The 18,299-nt window shown below is 44.4% G+C and overlaps 1 protein-coding gene across 5 annotated transcripts in view; it reads right to left on the reverse strand.

Moving 5' to 3' along the window:
- PAK3 (p21 protein (Cdc42/Rac)-activated kinase 3) overlaps nucleotides 1-15,857 on the reverse strand; it is a 38,914-nt gene extending 23,057 nt beyond the window's left edge. The window contains exons 1-5 of one of the 5 annotated variants that reach the window (XM_008941628.1): nucleotides 15,683-15,857; nucleotides 8,904-9,004; nucleotides 5,266-5,310; nucleotides 4,001-4,154; nucleotides 1,226-1,263 (exon numbers count right to left, since the gene is read on the reverse strand). In XM_008941628.1, the coding sequence (XP_008939876.1) occupies nucleotides 1,226-1,263; nucleotides 4,001-4,154; nucleotides 5,266-5,310; nucleotides 8,904-9,004; nucleotides 15,683-15,857 (513 nt within the window). Of the gene's footprint in view, nucleotides 1-1,225; nucleotides 1,264-3,982; nucleotides 4,155-5,265; nucleotides 5,311-6,925; nucleotides 6,943-8,890; nucleotides 9,005-15,677 lie in introns of all 5 variants that reach the window. The other 4 variants (XM_008941629.1, XM_008941631.1, XM_008941630.1 and 1 more) reach the window with 4 other exon arrangements.
- Nucleotides 15,858-18,299: the final 2,442 nt, after the last annotated feature.

The following is an 18,299-nucleotide window of genomic DNA, read 5'->3' on the forward strand; positions in this document are numbered from 1 at the left end:
TAAGCACCAGTTGAAGGGTTAACTCTGCCAAGCAAGGGGTGCCCTAATGGTAAGGTGGATGTCATACATTAGACCAGTGTGGAGCTTTCTAAGCATCATTAGTACTTTGCTGACATGGGGATAGAAGACGACTGAGGGAAAAATAAAGAAGGAAATAATCACACTTCTGTTATGTCAAATTCCTACAACTCTTCTTTCCACTGGGCTCCATGCTTGGTCTGACAGTACTAAATTGTGCAGCTAGAACCTACCCAATGTCATATTGCTTAATGCCAGACTTCCATTAAGGAGTGAAATGAAATTAAAGTAATTCCAGTGACTGCTTGGTCCTGTCAGAGAGCTGTTTTCCCTCTGCTAGAACATTCAACAACATCCTCCAAGTCACTCACTTTGGAAAGCTGACATCTTGACTGCTTCACTACTGCCTGTGTCTGCTAGAACAAAATACCACAGCATCTGCCAGTGTCCATACCCACTCAAAAAACTATTGGGGAGGCTGCCTGTGCTCTGGTGAACCCCAAACTTTCATTTAAAAGTGTGTTTTATTAAAGACAGTGGAAGTGGCATCATCTGAAAATCTGAAGTGTGAATATTCAAAGATGATTTTAATTTTATTACTCACACTCTCTGCTGTGTAATCACAAACCTAAAATTAAGTTTCTTAACACACTTGAAAATAAAAGCCAAATCCCCATTCAGTCATTTGCTATTTAATGCACTAACATTAACACTAATAAATCTGGTCAATATTAATGTGAATATCATGACTACATCTCTGGGATTGCTGGGGCAATCCAGTATTAATTAGAGTGGATGATTATTTAAAACTTTCTTTCAATGGTTCCAGTGAGTTACATATCAATTATCTTATTTATATTCAGCTACATATCCAGCTGCACTAAGGATAAATCATAAAATTTAATAGAAATGGATTCAAAGTTGTGAAAACTAAATTAAAATGGGCTAATTAGACAGCACTGGGTATTGTTGTGATTATATATCCCAGCACAGCCAGGCACAGCAAGCAATCCTCTGCCTTTCATCTGCTTAAAAGTCCTTAACCAGAGAATCAGGAAACAGCCAGTGATCCCTCTTCTGCTCCTGCAAAGACACTAAAAGGCACTTTCAGTGTACAAGGCTGGTGCTGTGTCACAAAAGGCAAAGCTCACAGCTTGCTCCACAGTTCTTAAATGCTAGAAAAGTAAAAGGTTCCTTTCAGACTCACCGAAGGATGGGCTTCTATGTATCCATGGGCGCTTTTATCTGCAATGTGCAAGGGAAAGTGAACCAGGTGCTGGTAGGAAACTGCCCCTCGTGGGGAACCCACAGAACAAGGAAACCCACACAGCACTTTTCTTTCACAACATCCCGACAAATCACAACAGTTCGTTTCCATAACAAGCAAGATAACAGGACAATTCATGTTATTCTTTTTCTACAGTTTCTTGTTTTTAGTTTTGCCCTGTTTTGCCAGTAAATAAGATAAATAGAAACTTGGTCAAGAAAATGCAAACTGTTCTTTAACAGTCAATGTTTCTGTTCTGCCCAAGAACTAAAGTAGCTTTTTTTTCTTTTTTTTCTTTACATAAAATGCATGCATTGATTCTCTTCAGATTGATGAAGATATTTCCCCAGAATAGCTTCCTCCAAATCCCCCTTAGCCGTGGCAGTTCTGTTCTGACACAGCACAGTAAGAGCTCCTGACTTCAGGAGCTGTTTGCAGTTTTGCATTTCATCACAGGGGTAATTGCTATTTTAGCAAACATTAAGTGTCAAGTGCAACAGTCAAATCTTTTAATTACAGAATGTAGAAAAAGAGATGCTTTCCCTCAAAAGAAACGTCAGTAAATTCTGGAGATACCTATGCAGTTTTTAGAAGGACTTCTGAGAAGCTCTCCCAGGCTGCATTTTGGAAGCTGTGTTGGCTGAGCCAGCAAACTGAGACAATTACAGACCCCCCCTGCCACAGACTATCCTGTGCAGGGAACTGAGCCACTGCAGGTTCAATTACAAACGCTGTCTGAGCCCTCTTGGGTGGAGACACCCCCCTATCAGCTGAGGCTGTTGATGTGAGCTTTACCAAACTAAAGGTATCTTAATTGTATTTTTGTTTAAGAATCAACTCAGTTATTAAGGAATAGCAGAAGAACACATTGGCACAAAAGCCAGATATGCTGCACCTAATAAAAACCTCTGCTTACTTGCTAGATCTGTAACCTGCCCAAGTTTGTCTAGCAAAGAAAACAAAGAATGGGCCAAAGAAAGAAGAAAGCAAACTGCAGCACAGATTTGTGCTCTCGTTTTTTGCAATGCAAACGCTGCAGTTTTGCACTGTTCACAACCAAGGGAAAAATGCCTAAATCAGGAGGATCTTTCAGGGATGAGCATGCTGTGGAGACTGCTCCAAACACTGCTGGAGACTGCTCTGGACACTGATGCTGTCCTTACCTCCCTCCTCATCCTCCATGCTGACAAGCCTTGCACATCACAGTAGCAGCCGTTCTAGGTTTAGCTGTGAATTTATGCACAGCAGCCTAATCTCCTCTACAGCTAAAGCAAAAACATCCTGGAAAATCCTCCTCTATCACAAAGTGTCACAAAAAATCCTTGTAGTCCGTAGCCCGTTGCTCAAAGGATCCAAGAGTAACTCATAAAATGCACAAAAGTGTAAGGAGATAAAAGCAAACATGGCCTTTGGCCACTCGTGCTGCTGACTAACAATGATCAGGATTGTTTGTGTTGGGTTTGTGTGTGGTGTGGTTTTGGTAGTGGGAAAGGGCTACAGGGGTGGCCCCTGTAAAAAGCTTCTGGAAGGTCCCCTGGCTCCAAGTCTGACCCACCTCTGGCCAAGGCCAAGCCAGTCAGCAATGGTGGAAGAGGGGAAAAAACCTCTGTTGGGCAAGGGCTTGCAGAGGAGGGGGATGTGAGAGGAACAACTCTGCAGACACCAAGGTCAGTGATGAAGAAGAAGGAGGAAGATGTGCTCCAGGCACTGGAGCAGAGATTCCTTTGTAGCCCGTGGTGAAGACCACGGTGAGGCAGGCTGGCCCCCAGCAGCCCATGGAGGTGCACAGTGGAACAGACATCACCTGCAGCCCATGGAGGACCCCAGCCAGAGCAGGTGGATGCTCAAAGGTCATGACTCTGAGGGAAGCCCACCCTGGAGCAGCCTGTCACTGAGAGGACTGCACCCCACAAAAGGGACCCAGGCTGGAGCAGCTCATGAAGAACTACAGCCCGTGGGAAGGACTCACATTGCAGAGGTTCATGGAGGACTGTCTCCTGAGGGAAGGAGCCCACACTGCATCAAGGGAACAGTGTGAGGAGGAAGGAGCAGCAGACAAGATGTGAAGAACTGACAGAAACCCCCATTCCCCATCCCCCTGGGCTGCTGAGGGGAGGAGGTCAAGGAAACTGGGCTTGGAGCTCAGCCTGGGAGGGAGGGCTTGGGGGAAGGTGTTTTTAAGATCTGGCTGTGTTTCTCATTACCCTGCTCTGATTTGATTGGTAAATTGGTGGTGGTTTTGTTGTTTAAATTAAATTGATGTTTTTTCCCCAAGCAGAGTCTGAACAGAACCAATTCTGTGATTTTACTCATCCCCTTTCTTTTTTTGTGAAGGGAGGGGGGTTAGAGAGCATCTGCCATTTGTCTAGTAGCCAGCCCAGCCCTCACCCTTGACACCTTGTCTCAAGCCTCAAGCTGTTTGTTTTCTTCTCCCCATCCCACCAGGGAGGTGTAAGGTGCTGTGTGGTGTTTAATTGCTGGCTGGGTGGGCTTACACCACAACACTGTTCCATCTAATATCTTACTTCCTTCTAAAGTGATAAAGAAAAGTCACAGTTTCAGTGGCATTTAGGGGAAAAAAAGGAGAAATATAATTAATTTCAAAAGTAGTCCACAAAATGGAATTTTTTAAAAGTTGCTTCTTGACCACTTGAATGCTGGATGTTGGTCTGACTCATTCTGGGGCCTGCTATTTGCACTCAGATGTCAACTTACCTCCTGATGTAAAGCTCATATATTTCTGGTTGTTAACTGTTTCTTTGGAATCATAAAATTTGAGAACATCTAGAACAGCTTGTGGGTTCTTCTTCTGCTCCAGTTTTGTAATGTTGGAGGTCTGTAGTAGCCTGGCCCACTGCTCTGGAATGCCCTGTAGATGTCAAGTGGAAAAAATGCAGATTTAGAATCCTTAACAGCCACAGCTTCACAGATCTTTACCAAGATCCCATGCTACCTGTAAGATTACTTTCAGAAATTTTGATTGACACTTTACAATTAAAATTAGTAGCTTATACATTAGATACAATCATTCTCTTCTCTATCAAAATACAGAGCTAAAACCAGGATCCAACTTTAAAAAGAAAAGAAAGTTATGACTGTGATAGGAAAAAAAGTGCATGAAACTCATCTTTAAATCAACTCTGCTCTTCCATGGAATAATGACTTAAGGCTTAGCTTGTTTTCCTGGTGATTCAGTGCACACATAACAAAACTATTCTATATTCGTGGACAACACAGTGTGTTTTAGGAGCTTTACACTGGATTTTTAATGCTTAATAACACAAACATTTTGCTGGAATGATCACTGCTGGCTGATTCAAAGGTAAACCTCACTCTGCTTACAATTAATTTCCAGCATACCAGGGAACTCTGCAGGGCTCAGAATCTGCATTTCAATTCGTACAATCATAACACTGAGTTGTACCCTGCTGCTAAGGATGTCTCTTTTCTCGAGCTCCTGTAGGTTCTCTACTGTAAATATACAGAAACCAGGGACTCAGAAAACAGGCTGAGAGTGCCAAATCCTTGCATGAATTCTCAGACATCTTACGAGTGAGGGTGGCACTTGAAAATTGATCCAGTGGCGGAAAGCCACAGCTCTGCATTGAAATGATGAAAAAGTGCTTTAAATATCCAGTATAATTTCCTAAATTTGAAAGCCTGTCATTTTCCCCATTTACTGCATAGCCAACATCTACCAGCGAATTTTTGGGCTTACCAAATCCAAAACTACACCTGAAGTACCTTTAAACTTCTCCTTGGTGCCACCCCAATCTTGGTCAACACTTTAACATAGCTTCTTCCTAAGAAGTTCTCCACAAAACAATGTGTGACATGGGCCTCCAAAGTTTAGGATTAATGAAAAAAAGTGGGATAAGCCAAGAAACAAATCTACTGCACACACATTGACCTGCTGCTGCAGTGCTATGACATCTCAAAGAAGCATTTTGATGCAAGATTCTTTTGGGCCTGTGACGCACCTCTGGGAGCTTCCCTGGGCACATCTGTGAGCCATAGAGATCTGGCTGTAATGGACGTAAATAAAGAAAGAAAAGAAAGTTAAAACAGAATGTGGGACAACTCAGAAGGTGGTAGGAGGAAACCAATGGGCCAGAACAGGGACATCCCATCTAAAATGGGATTTTTGAGGTAGATACCAGAGAGGTTAGGTGGTGGACAGGCTACAGGAAGGCAGGCTTAGGAAAACAGAAAAATCACAACTGTTCCAAAGTTTGGAAGCATCATTTCCCCTCCTCTCTTTTTTAAACCAGTTTTTCTCTCCCTCATAAAAATACATTACTGAGAATTAACAACAACTGACTGGAAAAAACTGCCTGTGATGTCTTTTTTTTAGTTAAAAAAATAAAAATAACAGTGAAAGATCTGGGCTCTTGCTGTATGTCTGGTTTTGAAAGCCAGGTTAGCATTTTTGAATGGTTCTACATGGTTGTTTTTTTTTTTTTCTCCAGCCCCAAGATCACAATTGGCCAGTGCATGAGTGAACAAAGTGCAGTGGAGAAAGCAGCTGGTCACACTCAGGTTTCACACTGGGAGGTTGTGCATTGGCATAATGCAAACAATCTATCTGTGTCAGACCAAAGGTCAGGACAACTCTAAAGAAATGCCTGATTGGCTCAGCAACATGCAATATCTATAGCCACAACCTTCTCCCACTTGTAAAGTCATAAGCTTGAAACTTTAAAAGTTTGGTGGGTGACCACATTTTATTCTAGACTGGGGATCAGGAAACTGTTTGAAAAACCCGTGCCTTACAGAACACACCCCCCAAGGCCCTGCAAACCACACTCCTTCCTCCACTCAGAAAGTGCAACTGTTTCTTCAAAATAAATCAGTAGAGCTCTAGCAGCAGCATGCTCCCACCCAACAGTTTCCAACCCATTTTACTTTGAGCTTTAAAAGCCCAACTTCTTAGCAAATGTGGTTGCTCCAAGCACAGTGAAATGGAGATAAAACATATGTTCATGAGCAACAACACAGCCTGGTGCTCGAGACTGACAGCTGAAGCTCAGGCGTCCATGCAACTTTGCTCTGAGATGCAGGTATCAGCAGTGGGGTGAGGAACACAGCCAGGGGTTGACTGTTTGGTGTCAGAAAATGGCCCAATGCATTGCACAAAACCAGCAGAGCAGACACTGTTGGCATGACAACTGTAATAACTCCAAACTGAAAAAAATCCCCGTCTAGTTGCTCATCTACTGGACATTCCCATGGCACTTCCAAACTTTTGAAAGAGACAGGCAGTGTGATCACTAGACAGTGGGAGTATTTTCACATGAGATGGCTGGTGGCAGTTCCTTCCGCAGGACATACTTACCACAGGACTAGCCAGCTGATACACTGGTGGTATCCAGGTTGGGACAAATCAAACATGCCCACTGTAATGTGTAACGTAATGATTGCATCTGGGATTAACTGGGAGCCAACAGCTACTTCCTAATGGTGCAAAAATCCCCTTGCTTTGACTGACATTTTACTCCACTAAAGACTGCAGTGGTAAGTCCTGTGCTGGCAATTGGCACAGGGGAAGTCAGCTGTCCCTTTGGTTTGGTTGGAATTGGTTAGAGCCTTCTCAAACTGTGGGGCTGCACTTCCATGCTTACTGTAGAAATACTGTGTAACTGTGGAACAGCAGCCATCTAATGTCCACTGTTTTGAAAAGGAAAATGATACTAAAAAGAAATTGTTCTGGAGCAACAGAGCTGGACATGCTTAGCCATGAACAATCACTTTGCTCTACAAAAGGCCAAGACTTGTGCTGGTGGCAGCTAACACAAAAAAAACATTTAAAATCAAACATCTCTGATGCTAGAAACTGTTTTGATACACCAGATGATAATAATAGCATCCAAATTGGTCCAAATCATGATCTCTGAAGTACTGCTAGAGAGTGCTTGTGCTTAGAACTGAACTGTGCTAACCTCAAGGTCCTCCCTTTCTGTTCCAGCTTTCAGGGCTGTGAAACTAACTGGGACCCTCACCACCAGTCAGTCTGTCAGGGGAATGACTGTGACCCATCATTCTGCATAAAGCCAGAAGGAGAAATTTTGAAGCGCAGCGTAGAAATAAGGACAGAACACTGGAAAGAAGAACAAATATGGAATAAGAACAGTTGGACGTTCAGTGGGGAGAGCAGTGAAACGAGGAAAGGAGGAAGAAAAGACAGAGAGAAAGAAGGGATGCAAATGCAAAAAGGAGAAAACAAAAGCAAAAGGTAACAGAATATTTAATATGATACCAGGATAAAGAGAATGGCACTGAAGATTAACTGAACAATAAAGTGGCTACAGGGAGAGACAGACAGGAAAAAAAAAGAGAGAACCAGGATGGACAGAAGGAAAACACAATTTTAGAAGCCTTATGCTAAGTTTCTGATCACAAGTGACCACATCTCAGCTTTTTAAATGAGCATTTAATCAAGCCCTGGGGTTTGGCACAGAATAAATTTTGAAGTAAGATTTTGTAAGTGACATCTATTTTAAAAAGGCTAATTAACTAGTCCACATATTTTAAATGTAGCTGTATTCCCTAATTACAAAGGATAATTCAATTTCACTATGCCTTTGAAGACATGCTGTCATTAAATGCCTTTTTCCCTTCTATTGTTATTTTTGTTAGTACTATTGCTACTGCTAATGTAACACACAGAAAGCTTCCAGCTTTCTAAAAGCTTCTGGAGCAACAAAAGTAGCAATGAATGTAAAAAAGAATGGGGAAAAAAAAAAACACATTTAGGGCTCAAATTCTGCAAGTCAACCATCCTTTGTGCAGGCAAATGATTTGTCCCATCCTGTTTGGTGTATGCAGCCAGACAGCTCTTAGACACTTCACAATCTGACACATGGTGAGGACACAGTGTGACCCCTGAGCTCACAGGGCACTACTGATGGTGGGGAGATGGCTAATGCTTCTTCTGGCCTCCACAGCTCCACCAAAGGTAAGCTTACTGCCATCGTAGCTTTAAGGGTTAATGGTTTCAGCACCTAACCAGTAGTCTGAGAGAAAATGCTTTGAAGCCCCCTGCACACTTCAAGGAGCTTCCATCAGGCTCATTTCTCCCAACACTTCATACACTTTGTCATGATAGAAGTAGGAAAAGCTGGCTGCTATTTTATTAACACAGAAAGACTCGAAAGGTGTCTGGTCACTGAGTCTATAGACATTTTCTGAAGGACATTAAACTAAAATGAATGGAGTTCCACAATGCTGCTGCTTTCTGGGTGTCTCCAAAGGCTCTCTGCAGAGCAGCTGGACTTGCACTGGGGCTGACTGTCTACAAGACATACACTATGCACGTGTGGGGGTATATGGTTTTTCCAAAGACACTGACTAACCAACCCCTGTAGCAGCTTGTGGGACTGATAAAACATACACCTACAGCCTTCCTAGTTTTCATTTTCTACAGACATTCTGCTGACAAACCTTGGTGGAAAAAAAAAGCAACCTGAATCAGAAGTAAAACACTCCAAATCCTAAGCACGACAAATAAAAGTCTCTTTCTTCACAGCCTGGCTGCTGTCATCTGATGTTTCTGGCAACAGGTTATTTACCACCAAGAAAGTAGAAGCTCTGGTAAGCACACAATGCAGTGGTTACTTACTGTGAATTCTCCAGTGACGGCATCAAATCCCACATGAATGGTATGTTCAAAGTCTGAAGGAAGAGAGATCTCAGGACGTTCTTTCTCTTTCTTCTTGTTGGCTAGAGGCAAAACGTTAACAGGCACTTATTTTCTGCACAGCTTGTCATCCAAAAATTTTCAAAATCAGTTGTGCTCAAAATAGTATTTTAAAAGTGGAAAACAAAAAAATTAACATCCATTTCACCTGATAAATAGTCCCAGCTGAATACAACACCAGCCTGTCAAGCCCTGTTTGGGAAGGTCTAGAAGGTGTTACTTCAGTTTGTTCTTCCAGTCAGTGGCACAGCTGCCAGAGCAAGCTGTTCATGAAGTAGCCTTCTTTGGCTATCTCTAACCAGTATGATTTCTATTACCAGTCCTTTTTTCCATCAAGTTTTCATACCTAGCAACTAACTCCTGTTTGACTTTGCTCTCTGGGTTCCTACAGAAGTAAAGCACCCAGGAGAGCCATGTGTGTCTTTCTCCAATATGCTCTGAACCTGTTGTGAAACAGCCAAATCAGAGAGGAGAGATTAAGGTAATCAGGTTCCTACAAGTTCTGTGAAAGCAGGGAGCTCAGGAGAAGATGAAGATCCTGCTCCTGCCTCCTCTCTGAGTACAAGGCTGAAGCAGCAGCTTCAAAACCAGAGAATCTGCACAGTAACAAGATCCCAAAATGCCACTGGAAAAGGTTCATTTGAGCTCTCAATTACCTAAGACATAAAACTATAAACCCCAGGCTTTTTTTAGTTTCCAGGAATTCCTTGGTTTTAAATCACTCCACCAGTATTTACAAAGTGTGGAACATCTTATTGAAGGAGATAAGACTTGGAAATCAGTCAATCTGTGTATGTTTCTCATCTCCCTCCTCTTTTAAGACCTTCCAAAAGTAACATGCTTTGTGGTCACCCATCTCCTGTGCCTTTTACCACTGACAAATCTCACTCCAGCCCACTGAAGTGGGCCATTTTACTGAGCCTGATAAAGAATGAGTACAGTAAAGGCTGAGAGAAGCTGCCTTCACTCTGATGCATCAAGAATCCATGTTCAACAGAGATTTCTCTGAAAAATGGTAACAACAATGCCAGTTCTGGACACCTCCCAAACACCCAGCTAAACACAGCATAAACCCAGGTTCAAACATCTATCCTGCTGGCAGGTACTGAAATATTTGGCTTCCCTGTAGAACCAGTGTGCTCAAAGACTAACTACCACATGGCTGAATAATACAGTACAGAGCTACCTGTAGGATCTTCTCTAGTGCCAGTGGTGCATCTGTAACACCCAAAAGGAGAACTGCCATTCTACCAAATAAATTTGTCATCTCAGTGGAAAAATTACATGCTAATGATTGGAACAGAACAAAGATTACAGTGCCCACTTGCAGTATTCCAGAGTTAACAGAAACTCAGGAAACAAGACACACATAGAAGTGCTTATGTAGAATACAAGGAGTCACATCATCTCACGTCTTTAAAGAAAGGGCTCTGAACCCCAGGATCCCACCTCTCCTCTGCTGCCTTCCTTCACAGTTTAATGTGTCTGGTCCTGAGCAGGTTCTCCCTGCAGATCTGATCTGATATGGAATCATAGAGGTGTTCTGGTTGGAAAAGACCTTTAAGATCATCAAGTCTAACCATTCCCCCAGCACTGCCAGGTCCCCACTGACCCGTGTCCCTCAGCACCATATCTACCCAGCTTTTAAATCCCTCCAGCAATGGTGACTCCACCACTGCCCTGGGCAGCCTGTTCCAGGACTTGATAACTCTTTGGAGGAAGAAAATGTTCCTCATGTCCAACCTAAACCTCCCCTGGTGCAACTTGAAGCCATTTTCTCTTGTCTTATTTCTTGTTCCATGGGAGAAGAGACCAACCTCCACCTGGCTACCACCTCCTTTCAGGGACTTGTTGAGAGCCAGAAGGTCTTCCCTGAGCCTTCTTTGCTCCAGGCTCAACACCCTCAGGTCCCTCAGCTGCTCCTCACCAGACTTGTGCTCTAGACTCTTCACAGGACTTCATACTAACAGTTGTGAGAAACCCAGAGATACAGGAGAGGTTTATGCTATGCCTACCACAATGAGATTCTATATCAGTATCTCTAAAGGCCATTTATCACCACTTACTAATGATAATATGAAAAAGAAGCCATGTGCCAGGGTTAGCCATCAGCAGGAGAGAAAGGAGCAGTTGTTCAGGTCCCTGTCTTTGCCTTCCACATTGCCTCAGCACAGCACCAGGGACAGCCATGCTAGGCACAACAGAAACAGCTGGAAGAGACAATTTCCTCTGTGTCTTAGCCCAAAACCAAGTGTCCCCTTCTACCCATATCAACCAGGAGGGAGTTTTGTGAAATCTATTTTCTGGAACATCAGTCTTGTAACATAAAGCACTACTATGCTCATGGACTTCCAATGAACATTTCCTCCAGTGTTTCAGTATTGTTTGCCAGCTTCAGGAGTTTACCTGGGGGGGTCTCATCCAAAGGCTGAGCTCCTTAAGCACCCACAGCCCTCCCAGCCTTGGGCTGTATCTGCTCACAGACAGTAGCTCCACAAGGCCCCTCTTCATAATTACAGTCTAGAGTATTTTGGATGCTTCTAACCCTGTCTCTGCATTGTTGCATTTATCCTCACTAAATAATTACCTGTCACCTTTTGTCTGTACTGCACACCCCTACACAATGTTAATTGATGAATTATTTTCATTTAGCATTCAGTAAAGATAGCAGCAATATATCAAATACAAATGCAAAGCCTTTTCTCCTTCTTTTATCTCTAAGATGATGATGATATTTAATTTTCAGGATGGATGTTGCCAGTTACAAGATGCCATGTCCATTCAGCATGTATAACTTCTTGCTGTAGATAATAAAACTGGCTTCTCCTACCTCATCGTTTGCAAGCAAATGCAGTGAAAATTAGATTTAAAGGATCATCAAATTCAGCTCAAAGCACCAGTCAAATCTAGAGGCGAAATACAGCATTACAGAAAACATTCCATTAACAGCTACATTTGTCCATTCTGTGCCCCTCTGCCCAGGGCCAAGTGTTCCAGCTCATTCCCCAGGATCTGGCTCAGCTGCTTCAGCAGCTCTGGATACAACACCTACAGTCCAAATGCTGAAAAACTATAAATTAAATGCAGAAATAAACATCTCCTTGCAACGCCCTCACCCCTCCCCAGTCTCCAACCTTTGGCACTTCTGTCTGTGCCCTGCAATTCAAACCACTTCTGTTTTATGTAAGCTGGCAAAACGATATGAAAAGGCCTGATTTCTTGGAAGTGATGGCTCATGGGATTCAAGGGGCTTAGACTGGCCATCCCTATTTGGTTCTCCTATAAATGCCCCTCACAATATACTCTGCTGCACAGTAGATAGCCACGAGGGCCACCCACACCACCCCAGCAACTACTGCAGATTAAAAGAGAGCAAGGAAAGAGTTTTCTGTCTTCCACAGTCTGTATCATCACTATCATCATTATGTTAAAAGAACAGTCGTTTGGCAGAAAAATGACTCTGCTAAGTGGCAGCTTTTCTCCAGCCAGAAAGGAAGGGTTTGACTTCACATTTACACTCCTGTTCACTGGCCTCCTCTTCATCTCCTTCTGTTCTGTCCTCCATCCCCTCTCTTCCACTGGCACTCACGCTGTCCTACAACCCTCCTTCGTGCTCTCTCCTCCTGTCCTGCCCCAGCAGCCTTGTCCTTTTCTTTCTCCTCCATTAATCTTAACCCCAGTGGGTTTTTCTGCTTCCTTCTTGTTTTTCTGTACAGGAGGCAACCAGGTGACTAAAGGTCAGGCTCTGCTCCCCTCCACAGCTAAGTCTGAAGCAGCTTTGATGGAAATTATATTTTTCATCCAGTATTCTTAACATGGAGTTACCTCTTCAGCTGAAAGGGGCATCTGAGCCGTGGTGGGCCTGCCCCCACCTGATTTCTTTGGGCTGAATGCTCTACAGTGCCTTCATGGAGCCACCAGTTCCCACACAGCACTCATTTATTTCATAACACAGCAATTACAGGTGCTTTAATGAAAGAACACATGTCATTTCTTTCTGCTCTCCTTTCTCCCTGAGGTAACAGAGCTCTGCTGACAAGAAGAGCTGACGCTGTGGCTCCCATCACCACCACCACCTCTGAGGAAGGAAGGCACAACTTCAGCACAGGGTCAGTTCCTTGTTCCACACAGACTGCCCATGTGAGACTGGGAACATATTTCCATTGTCTGCTTTGGCTTGCTGCCTCCAGAAAATGGGGTAACCTACCCCAGAGATGGGCAAGAGAAGCCACACCAAGGAACGTAAGGTCAGGTGCTATGGGAAGGAGCAGGACACTAATGCCCAAGTGACTTGTTTCAACTGTAGAAGCACAGAGGGGCCCTACTGAGCCACCAGGGGCTTGCCAAAACAAGCTTTTAAACACAAAAGTGCCCAGGAGGTTCCACCTGAACTTGAGGAAAAAATTGTTTCCTGTGAGGATGCCTAAGCCTGGCACAGGCTGCCCAGAGACGTTGTGGAGTCTCTTCTGGAGAGATTCCAAACCCACCTGGATGTGATCCTGGGGGACCCTGTTTTGGCAGGGGGATTGGGTGATCTCCAGAGGTCCCTTCCAACCCCGACTATGCTGGGTTCTGCAAAAGTTCCTGCAGGCTCAGGCAGAAGCACCCAGCCATGGTGTTCAGAAGTAGTAAACCACTGCTGACTAGTACCAGTGGTGGGCTGTTAACATCAAGTTGTCATGCTGCAAAGCACTGCACTAGATGAGACCAGCAACATTGATCACCTCCTGTTTTATAGGCAGAACTCTCAAAAATGTGTCACTGAGTCTGTAAAGCACACACAGGCCAGCTGACACCCTGATCCACAAACCAATCCTGAGATGAAACCACCTCAAGGGGCTTTGGCCAGCCAGGCTAAACTTCCTCTATTTATTACTTCACCAAACAAAATTAAGCTATAAATCTTACCTTGTTTTCCCTCACAGTCACATTTAAAACCCTGATACTTGTATGTTTTCTAAGACTGCTCTGCTGGGCAGTGAACTGCATTCTTAATGTCCCTGATCATTTCCAGGAGGGGCTGGCTCTGGGTCTCCCCATTTCCACATGCATTTCACACAGCACTCCCCACCCAAGACATGTTCCCTCAGAGAGGGCTGATACCATCCTGCTGGCAGGCAGGGGAAGAAGTGACCCGTGTCCTTCCAGGAATTAAACAAGCTGGGAGGAATTTTAATTTTGGCCTTTAAAAAGAACCACTTGAAAATTAATCTTCTTCCCAGAAGGGGACATTTTAGGGAAGCACTCTGCAGAGTGAACAGGCCACATCTGCCTGAGGAATGGGCCCATCCAGTCACAGAGTTGACAAGAGAGGAGCCACCAGGACTGCCCCCGACTGAGGGGAGGAACGGGGCTGAAACTGTGCCTTCTAGCTGCTTGTGAGGGGTTGTGAATGCCAGACTACCTCCAGCTGCTCCACATGACCTGTGGAAGAGACTCCCAAACAGGGCAGCCGAGCAGCAGAGGGGAGCTGGAGCTCCAAGGGGAGAGGAGAAGGCTCTGGGGAGACTTTACTGCAGCCTTTCAGGGCTTAAAGGGGGACTGTAAGAAAGCTGGGGACAGTCTGTTTAGCAGGGCCTGTTGCCACAGGACAAGGGGGGATGGTTTTAAACTAAAAGAGGGAGATTTAGACTGGAGAGAAGGAAGAAACCTTTTACACTGAGGGTGGTGAGCCCCTGGCCCAGGCTGCCCAGAGAGGTGGTCTCTGTCCCATCCCTGGAACCATCCCAGGTGAGGTTGGCCAGGGCTCTGAGCACCCTGCTCTAGCTGCAGATGTCCCTGCTCCCTGCAGGGGGTTGGACCTGATGACCTTTAAACATCCCTTCCAACCCAAACTACTCTCTGGTTCTATGAGGACTTGCTCCATTAGCTTCCCAGGGAACAAGGTGGGACTGACTGGGCTGTAGTTCCCCAGATCCTCCTGTCACAGAAGTGACATTTGCTTTTTTGCAGTCATCAGGAACACCCCTCAGTCCCCACAATCCTTCAAAGATAATCAAGAGTGGCCTTGCAGTGACATCAGCCAGCTCCCTCAGCACTTATGGGTGCAGCCTATCAGTTCCCATGGCATCACAAAAAGAGAAGACAAGACCCCTTCCCTTAATTCTATAAATACACTACTTCAGAACATGCTCCTTTCTGCACATGCATTTCAAAGAATCAACTGAAACGCTGTTTCCTGCATGTTTGAAAGACTCTGTTGCTGCAACCACACCTAGCAGGTTTCTAACCAAGACATTCTGTGTCCACTCTCACTGCAAAAGCAACGAGCAGGAAGAGCCTTCACCCTATTCCTGGAATGTAAGTCCATTAAAAAAACAACCCTGAAAAGTGTCAGGCCCACTGTCTGCTCACTTCAGCAAACGTATTTTCAAAGGTACACAACTTCATCTTTGTGTTTACTGCACAAGAAAAGCAAAATCCAAAGGAAAGGGTTCCCCAGCTTAACGAGCCAGTTATTTTTAAAAGGCAAGCTGCACAATGTGTGCATGTTTTACTGGCTTTTCAAAGACAAGACAGGAACTGCCTGAACACCTCCTCCTCCTTCGAAACACCTCAGTAGAGGACTTGGAACAGAGGCTCTGGAAGGGCTTTGCCACGTTCTGCAACTGACACAGGAAGAGAACAGTGGCAGAAAGCAAACCCGGGCACCACCAACCAACAGAAAGCAAGCAGAGGTGTCTGCCCTGCTGATACTTTACTTTTGTCCCCTCCTCCTGGGAAGATGGAGCGGAGCCTGGCCTTCTTGTTCTTCTCCTCGGGGGCCATGGGGAGCGGTTTGGAGCCGTGGTTGAGCGCTGAAGAGTCGCGGTTGTTGCTGTTCATTCTCAGAGGTGGGGCTGGAGGTTTCTCTTCAATATCCAGGCTATCGGACATCTTCAGCAGCCCTCACAGCCTCCTGCAAAAGCAGAACAGAGAGCGTGCCTGTCAGCTCAGGCTGCCAAGCCTGGTGTCCTGGGGAGGAAAGAGGGCAAGAAAAGCCTTCTGCTGGAATAAGGAAGCCTCTCTCTTAGGAGTGTGTTCTGAATAAGATTGCTGCTGGTTGCTATGAATAAATGCAGTGGCCAATTCCTAAAAATCACTCTATTACCATGAAAATCAAGCTTTTTTTTTATCCCTGTTAACAGCTTTTTCAATTTTTATTTACAACTTTTGTCCTGTAGTTGTTTACAAACCTGATTTTCCTCTAAAACCAGGCTTCCAAAGCAAAATGTAAATGATTTACTGAAACTATCTGGTAGAGTAGTGAGCCATCTTTCTGATCTAAGAAACAAGGTGCATGTCAGGTGGACAAGGATAGCAAGCATTAAAATCTCTGTTCCCTCCCTGCTTTGTGTTTGGTGAGGTTCTGCAAGTGTGGGGCTTCAAAAGGAATGACCTTCCCAAAGGAAATTGGTTTAAAAGTAGCAATTAAAAACTTTTTTTTGCACATAAAAATGAGCAAAACATTTGCTTTAAAATCCATCAAAACCTAAGCAGGAAAATGATCACATCCTGAAAATAATTCAAGTCTTCCTGTGTCTGTCCTGCTGCCACGGGGTTGTCTGTGGCACACCTTTGAGTAGCTGCACCATCAAGTCCCAGGTATGGTACATCAGCAGGGGGAGGACACGTACAGCCTGCTCTTGATCACTAAGAACAAGGGGAGTGATCTAAGGAAAAAAATGCCCAGGAATTGCTACAAAACTTTTGGAAATTGGGGAAACACAGGGCAGGTAATATTTTTCACATTCGTAATCTTTCTAGTGCATCTTAAATATTAAAATTCAAGGCTGGATTAAGCAGCTGGTTTAACAAACAAGGAATACTTGGTAAAATGAACCGTGTCAAGACCTGAGGATGGACTATGCCTTCACACAACTCAGATGTGATGTGGGCTACACTGAACATTTTTGATGGTTACAATTCCACAGGCACCTTGCCTTCCAACCCCCTAAAATCAATGTGGCTCCTGTAATGGAAGGCACGTGCAGACCACTGTGCACGTCATGGATCCCTCCTTGTGCAGATCCACAGACACCACAAGTCACTGCAGTCACCAGCTACTCTCTTAAATTTAAAATGAAGCAACAAATGTCTTTCTGCTGTGGAAGTCGTAGGGTTTTCTCAGAAGGCTCAGCCAAATATGGTGACTGTCACACAAAGAGGTCCTGAAGCTTAGCTGGTAACAGCACTGCTGCTCTCACTTTGGTCAGGTAAAGCTGCCACGGTTGAGGGGTTCGGGGGTTGTTTGGTTGTGGTTTTTTTTAAGAACCAAGCTTAACATTTTCAACAATTGCATTTATTTTGATATAGCTGGAATTCTGCCAGGGCACTCAAGTCTACACTGCCATAGCTGACAATACCTTCTGTGTCAAAACGAAATGACCAACTGAAACATTCAGAGATGTTCACTTTAGACTGTTTTTCGTGACATGGGTATTTTAACCTTTGTTACCATTTTTTCAGATTACTACACACAAAAGAATTACTTTTTTTTAATTGCTTGACTTACATCTTGAATTACACCTAAATGAGATCCCAAATGCCAGATATGGGATTCACACCCAGTGACAAGAACAATAAATGGATTATACCACCACCTGTTTTGCACCAGTCCCTGAGTCCACAAAGTGGGGTTCCTCAACTTCTGCATCCCCAAGAGATCCCATGAATCTAACAACAGCTGGTCCTTGCCCCCTCCCTAGCACATACAGCATGAAGTGGGGATCCTGGAGATCTTGATTCACAAACATGCACTTAAAGACATTGCTGACCCCAGGCACTCACCTCAATCAGACAAGCAGTTTGTATGAGCACCCTTCAGCTGACTTCCTCAACTGCTTTGTGTTAAACTAGTGATTTGAGCTATTCTGGTGTATTTTGCCTGCAGCAAATGAGGGAGAGCTCAAATAATTGCTCCACTGGTAGATCCATATGGTATTAATCAGCCAAATATCTCTACTCCTAGGCTCAAGCCCTGTGTGAACTGCTTTACCTTCCCTACACCATGGAGTTGCTCACCTTTGCCCATATACAGGTAGCACTGAACCACAGGCAGCTACCAACCAGGTGTTGTGACCTATAGCTTTGTCTTCAGGCCCAGAAGTGTGAAAGAAAATGCACTCTTAACTCATGCAGTCATGTATTGGAGGCAGCTGCCAGACAGAATGATCACAGAATCATAGAATGGTTTGGGTTTGAAAGGACCCTCAAGATCATCTAGTTCCTTCCAGTCCCCTAAGCATGGGCAGGGACACCTCCCACCAGGCCAGGCTGCTCCAAGCCCCATCCAGCCTGGCCTTCAGCACCTCCAGGGATGGAGCATCCACAGCTTCT

The sequence above is a fragment of the Merops nubicus genome, unplaced genomic scaffold (genome assembly GCF_000691845.1).
Source record: "Merops nubicus isolate BGI_N331 unplaced genomic scaffold, ASM69184v1 scaffold3586, whole genome shotgun sequence".
NCBI classification, from domain to species: Eukaryota; Metazoa; Chordata; class Aves; order Coraciiformes; family Meropidae; genus Merops; species Merops nubicus.